Source organism: Vipera berus (assembly GCF_964194415.1).
Source record: "Vipera berus genome assembly, chromosome: 1".
NCBI lineage: Eukaryota > Metazoa > Chordata > Lepidosauria > Squamata > Viperidae > Vipera > Vipera berus.
In genome coordinates, this window is record NC_138202.1 from 242,425,558 (window position 1) to 242,438,130 (window position 12,573).

General features: G+C 39.9%; 1 protein-coding gene across 1 annotated transcript; it reads right to left on the reverse strand.

Annotated features, from left to right (window-relative positions):
- Positions 1-2,279: 2,279 nt before the first annotated feature.
- Positions 2,280-12,337, reverse strand: GJB7 (gap junction protein beta 7). The gene is made up of 2 exons (XM_081325762.1): positions 12,221-12,337; positions 2,280-3,757 (listed from the first exon to the last, which is right to left on the reverse strand). The coding sequence occupies exon 2, from the start codon at positions 3,728-3,730 to the stop codon at positions 2,951-2,953; it is 780 nt and encodes a 259-aa protein (XP_081181888.1). The 5' UTR covers positions 3,731-3,757; positions 12,221-12,337; the 3' UTR covers positions 2,280-2,950.
- Between the last annotated feature and the right edge of the window lie 236 nt (positions 12,338-12,573).

Genomic DNA, 12,573 nt, shown 5'->3' on the forward strand with positions numbered 1-12,573 from the left:
GTTAACTCTAAAAATCTTATCCATTTCCTTAAGTAATTCTTCAGGTTCCCATTTCAAAACAGGAGCCACTGCTTGTGCTATTTCCCATTCCAGATTTTCTTTAGGATTCTCTTTGAGGCCTCTAATACGCAAAGCAAACTCCATGCTCTTATACTCTAATATAATGACCTCATCCCCTGTTCTGTCAATCTTGGCCTCTGCTCTATCAACCTTCTGCTCAGCATCAGTAATTTTATTTTCCAAGTTCTCCACATACTCCATAACTGAATCCACACGAGCATCCAGGCGTTCTATATGTGCTGCTAAGCCCTGGAGTGCAAGCACTATATCTTCCCTCATCTGGTTGTTTTGATTCTTTATTTCTTGTTGCAGAACTTGCGTTGACTGCATCACAACTTGCTGGATGTCTGTCAGTGTAAATGCAGGAGGTGGGGGAGAGGGTGGTTGTACTGTAGGTTTCATCGAAGTCTGCCCTGCAGTTTGTGGCATAGGTGAGGAGATAGCGTTCTTAGAAAGCGGGGGCCCTCCCCCACGTTTCGCAGCCATCTCTTAAGTTTCAATTTCCTCTGTCACCCAGCAGAATCAAAGTTCAGGAAGAAAAGGAAAAAAAAAGTAACAATTCTCCCAGAGTTTTTAACTTTCAATAAGAAGAATAGGGAACAGGCTTTCAAATACACAAAATCAAATACACAAAATCCAATACTGAATAGAGTCAATTGCGAGTTGTGTCTCTTGCTTTGTAGCAAAATATAACACTTTTCAAACACAGTCACTTCACACAGGAGAGAAACACTCCAGCGCCATTTTCACTCCATTTCACACTTGAAGCTTGAAGAAGATAATGAAACTGAGTTAAAGTTAAGATCCAGTTTAAAAATCCAGATCTTCCTGCTTTGCTCTGCCTGCTTTTCAAGATACTCACAGTCCCCTCTAAGCAGCAGGTGCAGTTGTCGCGTCTTGTTCCACTCCTTTTAGAGCGAGGACGTCCTGGGAGCGGAGAAAGCCTGGGCTCCGAACTACTTGGGAGGATCGTATGGGGGCTCTACCTCTATCCAGGCAGGCTCGCCTCTCCCTCTTCTCCCGAAGAAGAAGCTCCAGTGCCGCAGAACAGCTGGTTTTGCTGCCTCCGGGCGTTTTGACGCTTCCCAGGATCGGGCGGCTTCAGAACGCCACCATTCGAAGCGGCAGTGCTGCCGGAAGTCCTAGCATGCTCATTCTGACATTAGTACAAGGCTGCCTTATATACTGAGACCTGTATAAATTAATTTCATGGTGTTATAACTGGCAGCACCTGGTCAAACTTGAAAAAATACATGGATCAAAATTCATTAAGACTTGGAGAAAACTATCAGGAAAACCCTGGGCTCCAGGTGATATTGGAAAGTCAGCACACACACAAAAAAGACAAAGACGACTTAGCAAGAACAAATGTCAAACCACTTGGCCTTGAAATCACCAGTCTTACTGGTAATTAACTTGGTATATTAACTGAATCCCTTTAATGCTTGGAAGGGGAAATCTTATGTCTCTTCCAGATGTTGCTGAACTACTAAGAACACTTTTCCAGTATAATGTGACTAGGCCCCCATGACATCTTCATTCCTCATACACTGATATGAGTTGATATGGATTGTACCCATTCCTGGATCAGGAGGATCTCCAGACTAATCACCTCATAATTGGGCTAATGCTGTACATGGGGCTGCTCTTGAAGCCCACATGGAAGTTAGCTAGTTCAGAATTCAGCAGCAAGGGCAATGATGGTCCTGCCTCAAGTCTGCCTGCATAACATCACTACTCTGTAAACTGCACTGGTTGCCAATGAACTTCTTAAAATTCAAGATGCTGCTTATCATCTATAAAAGTAGGTTTATGCCTATCTATTAAGAGAAGGAAGAATTGATGTGTTTCAGCTACCAATTAAACTGTGCCATCTATTCAGACCCAGAAGTATGCCTTTTAAGTTCTGGCATTTGCCCTCTGAAGCAGAGGTCCCCAACCTTTTGGGCACCAGTGACCAGCTCCATGGAAAGAGGTTTTTCCACGGACCGGAGGGTGCGTGGTTTTGTGTGCTGCCTGCATCCCACGGATGGGGCTTTGCTTGTTTGTGTGGACCAGTTGCTGGTATGCCACGGACCGGTACTGGTCCACGGACCGGGGGCTGGGGACCCCTGCTCTGGAGCACCATACAATACATACCCCCAGGGATCTGTGTGGCTCCCACCTTGACATTCTGTAAACCTTTTAGAATTTGGCTGTTTTTCCAGGTCCTAGGTGGGGTAGAGTGACTGCTGAATCCCTGTCTGGTGTGTTTTTTTATTGTTTGTCTTGTCTGGACATATATGAGTGTTATATCTTCATTTTTCTACTCTTAAAATGTAAAGCCAAAGTCACTCTGGAGTTGGGTGGCCTTTAAATTTAACAAATAAATAAATTATACACAGAGACCAGTACAGCCAATATGGGGTTAGGAACTTACAATTACAAGAAAGGCACACACACTTACACAGTACTTTAGAATTATACACAATAACTAATAAGAAATAAATGACTGCAGCAGGAAAACTGAGTAAAAACTAATACAATCAAATGTCTTTAAACAAAGTAAGATGTTACGCATTGAAAAATGAGTGAAAAAATAAGGTTCTCACCACTAGGCACAGTTTTTAATCCCTTTGCTTTAAAAAAATGTTCAAGAATGAAAACAGATGTTTTGAAAGAATTGCACCAAAAAAATCACGACTTAAGTTAGCATTATCTGTATCATAAACATCAATGCTTATATATCCCTTAGAAGGAGATGCCAGATGCCAGGAGATGCAAATTTGGTAAACCTTACACCATGTGTGGAAAAACCAAAATATGTAGCATGTTGGTTAAAATAATCAGACTCTGTTATTATCTGACGTTCTATTGTTAACATTATTAAAATAAACTGAGTGCTTTTATTTTATAGTTGGAAGTGGCCCAAATATTTTTCATCTCCTTGGATACTGGGTGAATCTTGGTCAAGGGACACAGTGGTACTATTGTGAGCCGTAGAATTTGTTTTTTTATATTCGCATTTGGAGTTTCGGACTTTCTTGATGTGATTCCTGAAGCAACATTTGACCGAGTATTTGAAAATCAAATAGCTGAATTCAATTATATTTAAGACTATGCATAAACAGGATGTCACCACCACAATGTACAGGAAAATTTTCTTCTCAGTAGGCTTGGATATATAGCAATCAACTGTGTTAGGGCAAGGACTTTTGTCACATTGCACAAGGCGGGGTACATCAAATCCTCCATACACCTTGTAAAACAAATAGAGGAAACCTATTTCAAATCCAGTTTTGGAAAGGAGGCTGATGAGATAAGTGCAGAGCAATCCCCCATCAATACTTTTCAGGTCCTTATACAGCTTAGTTTGGTGTCTCTTTTCCCTGCTTTCTCGATAAGCAACATGGAGAACAACTAGAAGCGATGGTGTAGAGACCATGATCAGTTGCAAGGCCCAAAGCCTGACTTGGGAAATTGGGAAGAAATGATCAAAGCAGACATTTTCACAGCCAGGTTGTCTGATGTTACACTCAAACTCCTTCTGTTCATCTTTCCAGACATGTTCGGCAGCTACAACATAGACAAGGAGGCGAAATATAAACACAATAGCTAGCCAGACTCTGCCGATTTCTGTTGAATATTTATTTACACCACTCAGAATATCTCGTAAGAATCCCCAGCTCATAGTTTCTCCTTCAATAAGGCCAAGGAACTGTAACAAAACAAAATATGAACAATAGTATGAACATGTCCTCTTTAAGCAAATAATATACAGTATATGGGAGGAAGATCCAGAATATAAAAGAGTATAACCAATGTGGAAATTAGGTTAATAGGTAGATTTTTCAACAGCATTTCAAAAACAAAATAGCATATAGCATAGTACTAGAATCTCTGAGTCAAGATGGGAGAATTAAAGAATTTCTTTGTGTACAAGACAAAAAAAACATAGTTGTTGTGCGTATAACAGTAACCTATGAAACAGGTAGAATGGGTTGGATGTGATAATTCCTGGGTGTAAACTTTATAGAAAATTGAGGGAGATGTGTGCTAAATACCATAACAAGGTATTTAAAGAGTTACCTTGAGGGAAATAAGTTGGGTAGTTGTCAAGAGATCAACCTTTAATTCTACTCAAAGGTGCTTTTTCAAAAGGAAACTGGGCTGTTTTTTCATTTTCATTTTACTCTTTTACTACTAGGGGGTGCTGTTCTCTCATTTAAAAGCACTTTGTCACTACTTTACAATGCTCTACCCCTGCTCTAGCCAGTAATAAAAAGGTGCATTTTTCCTCTTGTATTTTGCTAATATAAAATGCAATTGATAAATTGTAATCCTACTTTTTTTTTTTAAAAAAAGTTAAATTGCATTATCTTAAATAACAATTTTAAATGGCTAAATATGTGTGCCTATGTGTTTAGATAAACCAGCATGGTTTTACAGGCAGTTCTTGTTTAGCAATTGCCTTGTATAATGACCGTTCACAGATATGACAGTGATGAAAAGTAACTTTGCAACCAATCCCCACATTTATAATCTTTACTGGTCTGTAAAGCGAATAAAAGCTGAAATAAGATTGTAAACATAGTCATGATTTCACTTAGCGGGCACTTCACTTAAATGACTGAGTTGCTGGTCCCAATTGCAATAAACAAGGACTACCTGTAACATTTACATTTTATAAAAATTACATAAATAAGAGTCATGGCAAGCCTCTGGATAGTGAGAGTGGTTCAAGACGCAAGAGTTTAAAGATGTCAGATGCTATTAAACCAACTACCACGTTAACACTCTTTCCTCTCAACTAAGTTAGTAGAAACAGCTTCCAAGCTTCCGGGGAAAGAAGATGGGCTTTTGAAGCACTTTCCAAATTGAAGTCTTTTTTAAAAATAAGGACAGAAAGGAATCAAGCTACATGACTGATTGTGTCATTATTTAAAACCTTTGAGATATTATATTTTATTGTTGTTAGCCGCCCTGAGTCCTTCGGGAGATAGTCCCAAAAATAAATAAATAAATAATAAATAGCGAAGGGCTCATTTCACTTATAGTTGAGGGCTGGTAGGTTGACTCAGCCTTCCATCCTTCCAAGGTTGGTAAAATGAGAACCCAGATTGTTGGGGGGCAATACTCTGACTCTGTAAACCACTTAGAGAGGGCTGTGAAAGCTTTTCAACCTTTTCACAGATTGTACCAATTTTAGGATATGGCAATATTCAAGTATCACCAGTCGCCTAGTAAGGTGTCAAAAACTTGATGACCAAAAAAAAAAGAGGAAAAAAGTGATAAAGTACAGGTAGTCCTCGACTTACAACAGTTTTCTTAGGGACTGTTTGAAGTTACAACGGCACTGAAAAAAGAGATTTATGACCATTTTTCACACTTATGACCGTTGCAGCATCCCCTGGGTCACGTGATTTACATTTGGATGCTTGGCAACTGATTCATATTTATGACGGTTGCAGTGTCCTGGGGTCACGTGATCCCCATTTGCAACCTTCTGAGAAGCAAAGTCAATGGGGAAGGCAGATTCACTTAACAACCATGTTACTAACTTAACAACTGCAATGATTCACTTAACAAATGTGGCAAGAAAAGGCGTAAAATGGGGCAAAACTCATTTCTCCCCCCCCTCCTTTTATATCCTTTCCTCTCCCCCCTCCTCTTCTCTTTGCTGCACCTCCAGCTGATTTCTCTCCTCAAGGCTGCGCTTGTCCATCTCTCTTTCACCATCCCTTTTCTCTGCCTCTCCTGCTAAAACCTCCTTTTTTCATAACCTCTCCTCTCTCCCGCCGCCTCCTATTCTTTTCCGGGTGCACTGGAAGCTTAATCCTGGGGTCTCTGTCTCGCCCCTGCAGCCTTGCAGAAGTGCGCACCAATCCTGGGGCTTCTGCACAAGTGCCGATCAGCATGTAGCTACACACTTTGATCCTGGGGCTTCTGCTGAAAGCTGCAGCTCCAGCTGACTCTCCCTTAGGCTTGTGCAGTGCTGTCGCCACTTCAGCTCACTTGTACACTTGTCCAGGCTGGTTGCGTATCACCTGCCAGGTGCCAAAGTACCACTAGTTGAAAAGCCCTGCTGTAAAGTCCTGCAAAGCGGTATACAAGTCTAAGTGCTATTGCTATTGATCATGGGACAGAACCAGCACTTGTTGCTCTGGTGAATGACCACTGCTGAGAACTGGATAGGAGAGGTGTGATCTCCTGCTCCTATGAGACCTCTTAGCATTGCTCTTGAATCATGGTGTTCTTCTGGACCACCTTGTCTCAAGCCCCACATAGCTGGCAAAATCAAGAAGCAAGAACCATGTGGATTCCAGGGAGGCATCTTTAATGCCAAGTAGAGTAAAAACATCTTAAAAACTGTAAAAGCAAGTGTCCAGGCAATGTTATAGCAAACCACTTCTAGACTGAGCTACCTCTTCTTGTATCACTGACTTCACCACTACCTACCTGGTTCCCACAATCTCTCACATCTACGGGGTTGAGAGTTGGGGCATTGTTTTGCATTAGCTTCACTCAAGGACAAATGATCCAATTGGTAGTTATAGGAGACAAAAGATCAAGCCCTTGTTTGTTCCAGCATAGAATACCAGCCAACCTGGTCCTTTTCTCTCAGTGTTATTCAACATTTATTCTTGAAAAACCTGTTAGTTTGAGATGAGGGGACATCAACATGCGGATGATATCCAAGTGTTCATCACCACGCAGGCCAGGTTAAAGATGTTATAGAAGTCTTGAGCTGACTCCTGGAAGTTGTAAGGAACTGGGTGGGATGAAAGACGCTCAGCATAGAATGGAGCTACCGTGTTTCCCCAAAAATAAAACCAGGATTTATATATTTTTTTGCCTCCGAGAGGCACCAGGTCTTATTTTCAGGGGATGACTTAACTTAGGACCGCCACAGCCAGGCCTCCCACACCCCGACACCTATTGTGCCACTGCTTGGCTTCTTCAGTGGCCACTTGCTGCCGCTTGTAGCCAGACACCATGTGGTGCATAGTGCCGGTCCCGCTGCTCGTGGCAGGAGGCCACATGGTGCTTTAGGCTGGTCCCGCTGCTCATGGCAGGAGGCCGCGTGATGCTTCAGGCCGGTGCTGCCGCTCGTGGCAGGAGGTCGTGCATCATGTTATTTTCAGGGTAGGTCTTATTTTCAGGGAAGCACAGTATTCTTCATCCATGAATAGCCTGGCTATCTAGGCTATCCCCCAGTCTGTAACTTGGGGGTCCTGAATGGCTCCTACTTGAGCACCAATTTAGATCATGACTAAAGAGACCTTTGCCCAGCTGATGAATCAATTATGACCCTACTCAGACCAGAAAGTCTTGCCAACAGTAACTCATGCCTTAATCACCCTACAATTTGATACTTCAGTGTCCTCCATATGAGACTGTATTTGAAGAGTCAACTCTACTTGAAATCTACTTTATTGGTTGGAAAGAATCTTTTTGTGAGATTTAAAAGGCTATCCAAACTACAGAGCAACAAATGTTAATGTGTAGTTTCAACCAGAGCTAAAAGGCATTTTTAAAGAGCCATCACAGAACAAATTTAATAATAAAGTAAAAGGGAGAGAGGGAGGAAAGAAACAAAGTCAAAGTTGTTTAGAATCTCAAATCAATAAACAACCATTCCCATAAACTGAACAATGTTTTTGTTGTTTATTTACTTAGATTCTAAGGTGTTTTGACTGATTATGTGCCACCAAGCTTAGCACAATTATGTGCCACAAAGTTAACCACAAAGATAGCATTCTATTATTTACATTCCATTTTAGAAGAACATATCTACATATTCTTTAAGATCTCTAGAAAACATACCTACCTTCAGACTGGCAAGTGGTTGTCAAAGCAGCAGAATTTAAGAGCATTAAAAATTAATCTTTCATTTCCCAGAAAGTCACCAGCCTAGAAAATGGAGTCAGGTGGTTTCCTAGGTAGTGTAATTCACGTAAGTGCAACCTGATCATTTGTTCTAGTATATTATTCAAAAGAGAAACTAGCCTGTATTCTATTTGCCAGCGCAGTAGTTCTTCATTTGCTGTTTTCTTTCATTTTCAAAATATTATTATTATGGACTAAAGTAGACACATAACTTGGAAATACCTGAGATAAACAGTAGCTGAGAGACAACTGTCAGACTTGGACTTATTGACCTATTCTCAATCAATAATGACCTCTTTTGGTGAAGAGGGGTCACTGCAGCCAATACTGCAATATAATGTCGCACGTTATTGTGTTGCTTATCTCCCATGTGTTATTTTAATTCTATAAAAAACATCCATAGTGAGTGACAAGGTTGGATTGCCTTTATCATGCTCAATTTTCAAATACAAAAGTTTTCATTCCGCAATGCAATATTTGAACTTACTTAATTGTATTGCTTCAATTTTGTATCACAAAATGTTGAGGTAACTACAATTGGAACCTTTCACTTTATTCACTGAAGTTCCTATTTAGCAGAGGTATGTGTGGGTGCGTAAAGTCCAAAGTCCAAATAAAGTTAATTAAGAAAGTCACACGCTGCATTAGGAAACTTGACTTGAGCTGAATATTTCTGTTGCTAAGTGAGACATTTGTTAAGTGAATTTTGCCCCATTTTATGACCTTTCCTGCAACAGCTGTTAAGTGAATCACTGCAGTTAAGGTATAGTAACACAGCTGTTGAGTCTGACATCCCCATTGACTTTGTTTGTCAGAAGGTTGCAAAAGGGGATTACACTGGGACACTGCAACACCATCATAAATACGAATCAGTTGCCAAGTATCCAAATTTTCATTACATGACCGTGGGGATGCTGCAATGGTCATGAATGTGAAAAATGGTCATTTTACTTTTTTCAGTGTCATTGTTAACTTCAAAGTGGTCACTAGAAGAACTGTTGTAAGCTGAGCACTACCTCTATTTCTGTAATTTAGATTCTTAGCTACGTGACAGAAGTCTAACTTTGCTCTGAGTAATAGTTCTGGCTTTGTGGTGCACTTTCTGCCTTGTAGTTTTATTCAATATAAATATATATGAAAATGAATGAAAACTATATGAAAATGAATGGAACAAAACACTGTTTGTTTGCTGTGACATTTAAAGTGATCCGTATATTTTTGTTTAGTATTATTTAATTAGTGACTCATTTGTTTTAACCTTTATTTACCAAACCAAGCCAGGCAATTGAATTTAATACTTCTTTCAACAGTCAGTAACCTAGAAATAACAATGTTTTATCTTTGATAAAATATTTAATTCTGAGATGTAAACATTCACTTCTGTGTTTTATTAAAAATACTTGGGACTCAGAATACACACAAAAATTTTTTTTTGACAGGTACATCAATGGCTCATGTTGACAAACTCAGCTTATTCTCAAGTAGTTTTCTCCAACTGGATGTTCACCAGATGTATTGGGCTTCCACTTTGACCCAAATCAGTATTGAACCATAGAAGTTGGCAATGATAGAGTTTGTTGATTTCTATAAATGTATAAGATTTATAAAAGAGTTGAATGCTACTAACATCCTCTTTGTTTTCTTCAGTGAGGATTCATTATAAAAGCTGTTGCCACAACAATAGCTGCTAGTAGAGCAGATGATGTGCTGTGAGTTAAATATTGACATAAAACACAGATGGCCCATTGAATCTTTGGTACTAATGCAGATTGTCTTCATTTTCATTCTTTCCTATTTGCAAACATGTAATGCATATGAATTGCATTTACACCCATAAATGTCACATTCTGTATAAATAAGAAGGTGTGGTTTCTAATCTTAGATTATGCTACTTTCCCCACGCTCTTTACATATGTTGACTGGCAGTGGCCATGTTGCCTAGGAATTCTGGGAATTGTAGTCTAAATGCAAACACATCTGGAGAGAACCCAGCTGTAGAAGGCTCGCTAAGTGACTAGCTAATTTTTTATTTCCAACTGGATGCTCCACATAAGTATAAAAAAGAGATTAAGTTTTATTACATTGTAACTCCTAGAAAGAAGTCTGAACCACAGCTCTGCAGCAAATTTTCTCCAACTTAAGTCAAATAGTCCTTGACTTACAATGATTTATTTAGTAACTGTTTGAAGTTACAACAGCACTGAAAAAAGTGAGTTATGACCATTTTTAATACTTATACACACTGCAACATTCTCATGGTCACATGATCAAAATTTGGATGCCTGGCAACTGGTTCATATTTATGACGGTTGCAGTGTCCCAGGGTCATGTGATCTCCTTTTGCAACCTTCTGAAAAGCAAAGACAATGAGGAACTCAGATTCACTTAACAACCGTGTTATTAATTTAACAACTGCAGTGATTCCCTTAGGAACAGTGGCAAGAAAGGTAAAAAGGAGCAATATTCACTTAGCAAATGTCTTGCTTAACAACAAATTTTGGGTTCAATTGTGGTCATAAGCTGAGGACTACTTGTAAAGGGGGAACAGGAGAATCTTGATGCATTCTACTGAAGCAAACCCTAGGACAAAAGACATTCAGATATTCAAATTTCTATCAGATGTCTATTCTGGATGGAAAACAATTGGTTTCATGAAGAAAATGCTTTGCAGGCATGGTAGGGTCCAGATATGATGGGAAGGGCAGTTTAACTTACGGTAGCTAGAAGATGTGAGATCAGGTCACCTGCGGTAACACTGCTTAATAGACAAATAGGCATATGAATGATTGAGTCCCATGTGCCTGGGCCAGATGCCTCCAGTCCTTAATCTTATGAAGATGGAATTTTCTTTAAGCTTCAGGTAGGTCTCCAGAATATCTCTGATCATTCCATTCTGGTCCCAAATGGGAATATTTTGCTGAAGCTCACCATCTGATTTAATCCTCCTACCTAATTTAATGTTTTAGCTGTTTTTATGTTTTTTTAAAACCTTTGTACATTGCCCAGAATCCACTGGAGTTGGATTGAAAATAACAAGAAATGGTGGAGAAATGGGAAGGAAGAACTGATCAGCACTAGATGAAGATGAACTGAATGGTTTTTGGTTGAAACATCTACACCCACTCATTGCTATCCTTTCATTGTTAAGCAATTTAACAACAAACGGCAAAGCAGTGAAATTGAAGATGGGTTAACCTCTGACTAAAACCTACCTAATAGTAAAAGATCCAACAAAAAAGGTAGTAAAAGGCAACTACAGGCCAATTGCCTGCTTTACCAATAACTTTCAAATTGCTAACTGGTATGGTAGTTGATGCAGTCAAACAGCATTTAGTTGAAAACAGACAGGAAACTAACCAGAGGAACAAAAGATCAGCTCCTAATTGTCAAGACGATTTTGGAAAACCGTAGGAGTAGGAAGACTAACATGAATGTAGCTTGGATTGATTATAATGAGGCATTTTACTACCTGCCACATGCCTGGATAATGGTGCTTAGAAATAACAGGAGTGAGTAGACACATCAGAAGCTTTGTGCAAAGGTCAATGAGATAACAAAAGGCACAGTTGTTGATCAATGGTGATAGATTGGGAGGGATTAATATCAAGAGGAATATTTCAAGCAGACTCATGATCAGTACTATTTGTTGTTGTATTGATTCCTCTGTTAAAAATATCAAACAAACGAGCCTCGTGGATACCAAACATTCAAAACATGTGCCAGGCTATCCCATCCCAAGGAGATTGCACATACTGACTACATACAATGATATGACAAAGTAGCAACAATGGTGCATTGAAAAATCTGCAAGAAATACCATTTGCTTGTAGGAAAAACTGGTGGGAGCATAAAATAGAAAAGTAATAGAAAATGAAGAAGCTCAAGTGCTCTGGGACTTTAAAATTCAAACAGACAGGCACCTGCCACACAGTACCTTAGACTTAATAATGGTTGATAAGAAAGACAAAAAAGTTGGATACTGGACATTGCAGGACCAGGAGGTAGCAGAATAGGGGGGAAAAAGTCTGGAGAAAATCACAAAATACAAAGAGATGCAAATAGAAGTACAAAGACTGTAGCAAAAGAAAACAAAGATAGAGCACCATTTAACTACTACTGGCATTGACAAAATCACCATCAATCAATTGCAAAAGGCAGCTTTACTTGGCCAAAGTAAAGGTCACATCTTGTGATCCTATCTTGCAACACCATCAAATAACAACATCTGATTATAGCCCAGGTCCTTGGGGAGGACTCAGTAGGTAGGTAAAAATCCCAAATCCAGTCTAACCTTCTGACTGTGCAACCAACCATAACAATAATTCTCCCCGCAAGAGCTGGTTGACAGAAGGGTGGATGGGGGTGGGGTCGCTCCATCCTGCTTGAGAACTCTTGAATTGATGTCACGCTTTCTCTTTCTAACCCAGACAACTAGCTTGTAAAGCAGGGGTCTTCAAACTTGGCCCTTTTATGACTTGTGGACTTCAACTCCCAGAATTCCTCAGCCAGCAAAGCTGGCTGAGGAAATCTGGGAGTTGAAGTCCACAAGTCATAAAAGGGCCAAGTTTGAAGACCCCTGTTGTAAAGTGAAGGGTCGTTCTGGCCTCCGCAAAGTTAGGGGGCGCTCTCGAATAGGCCCACAAG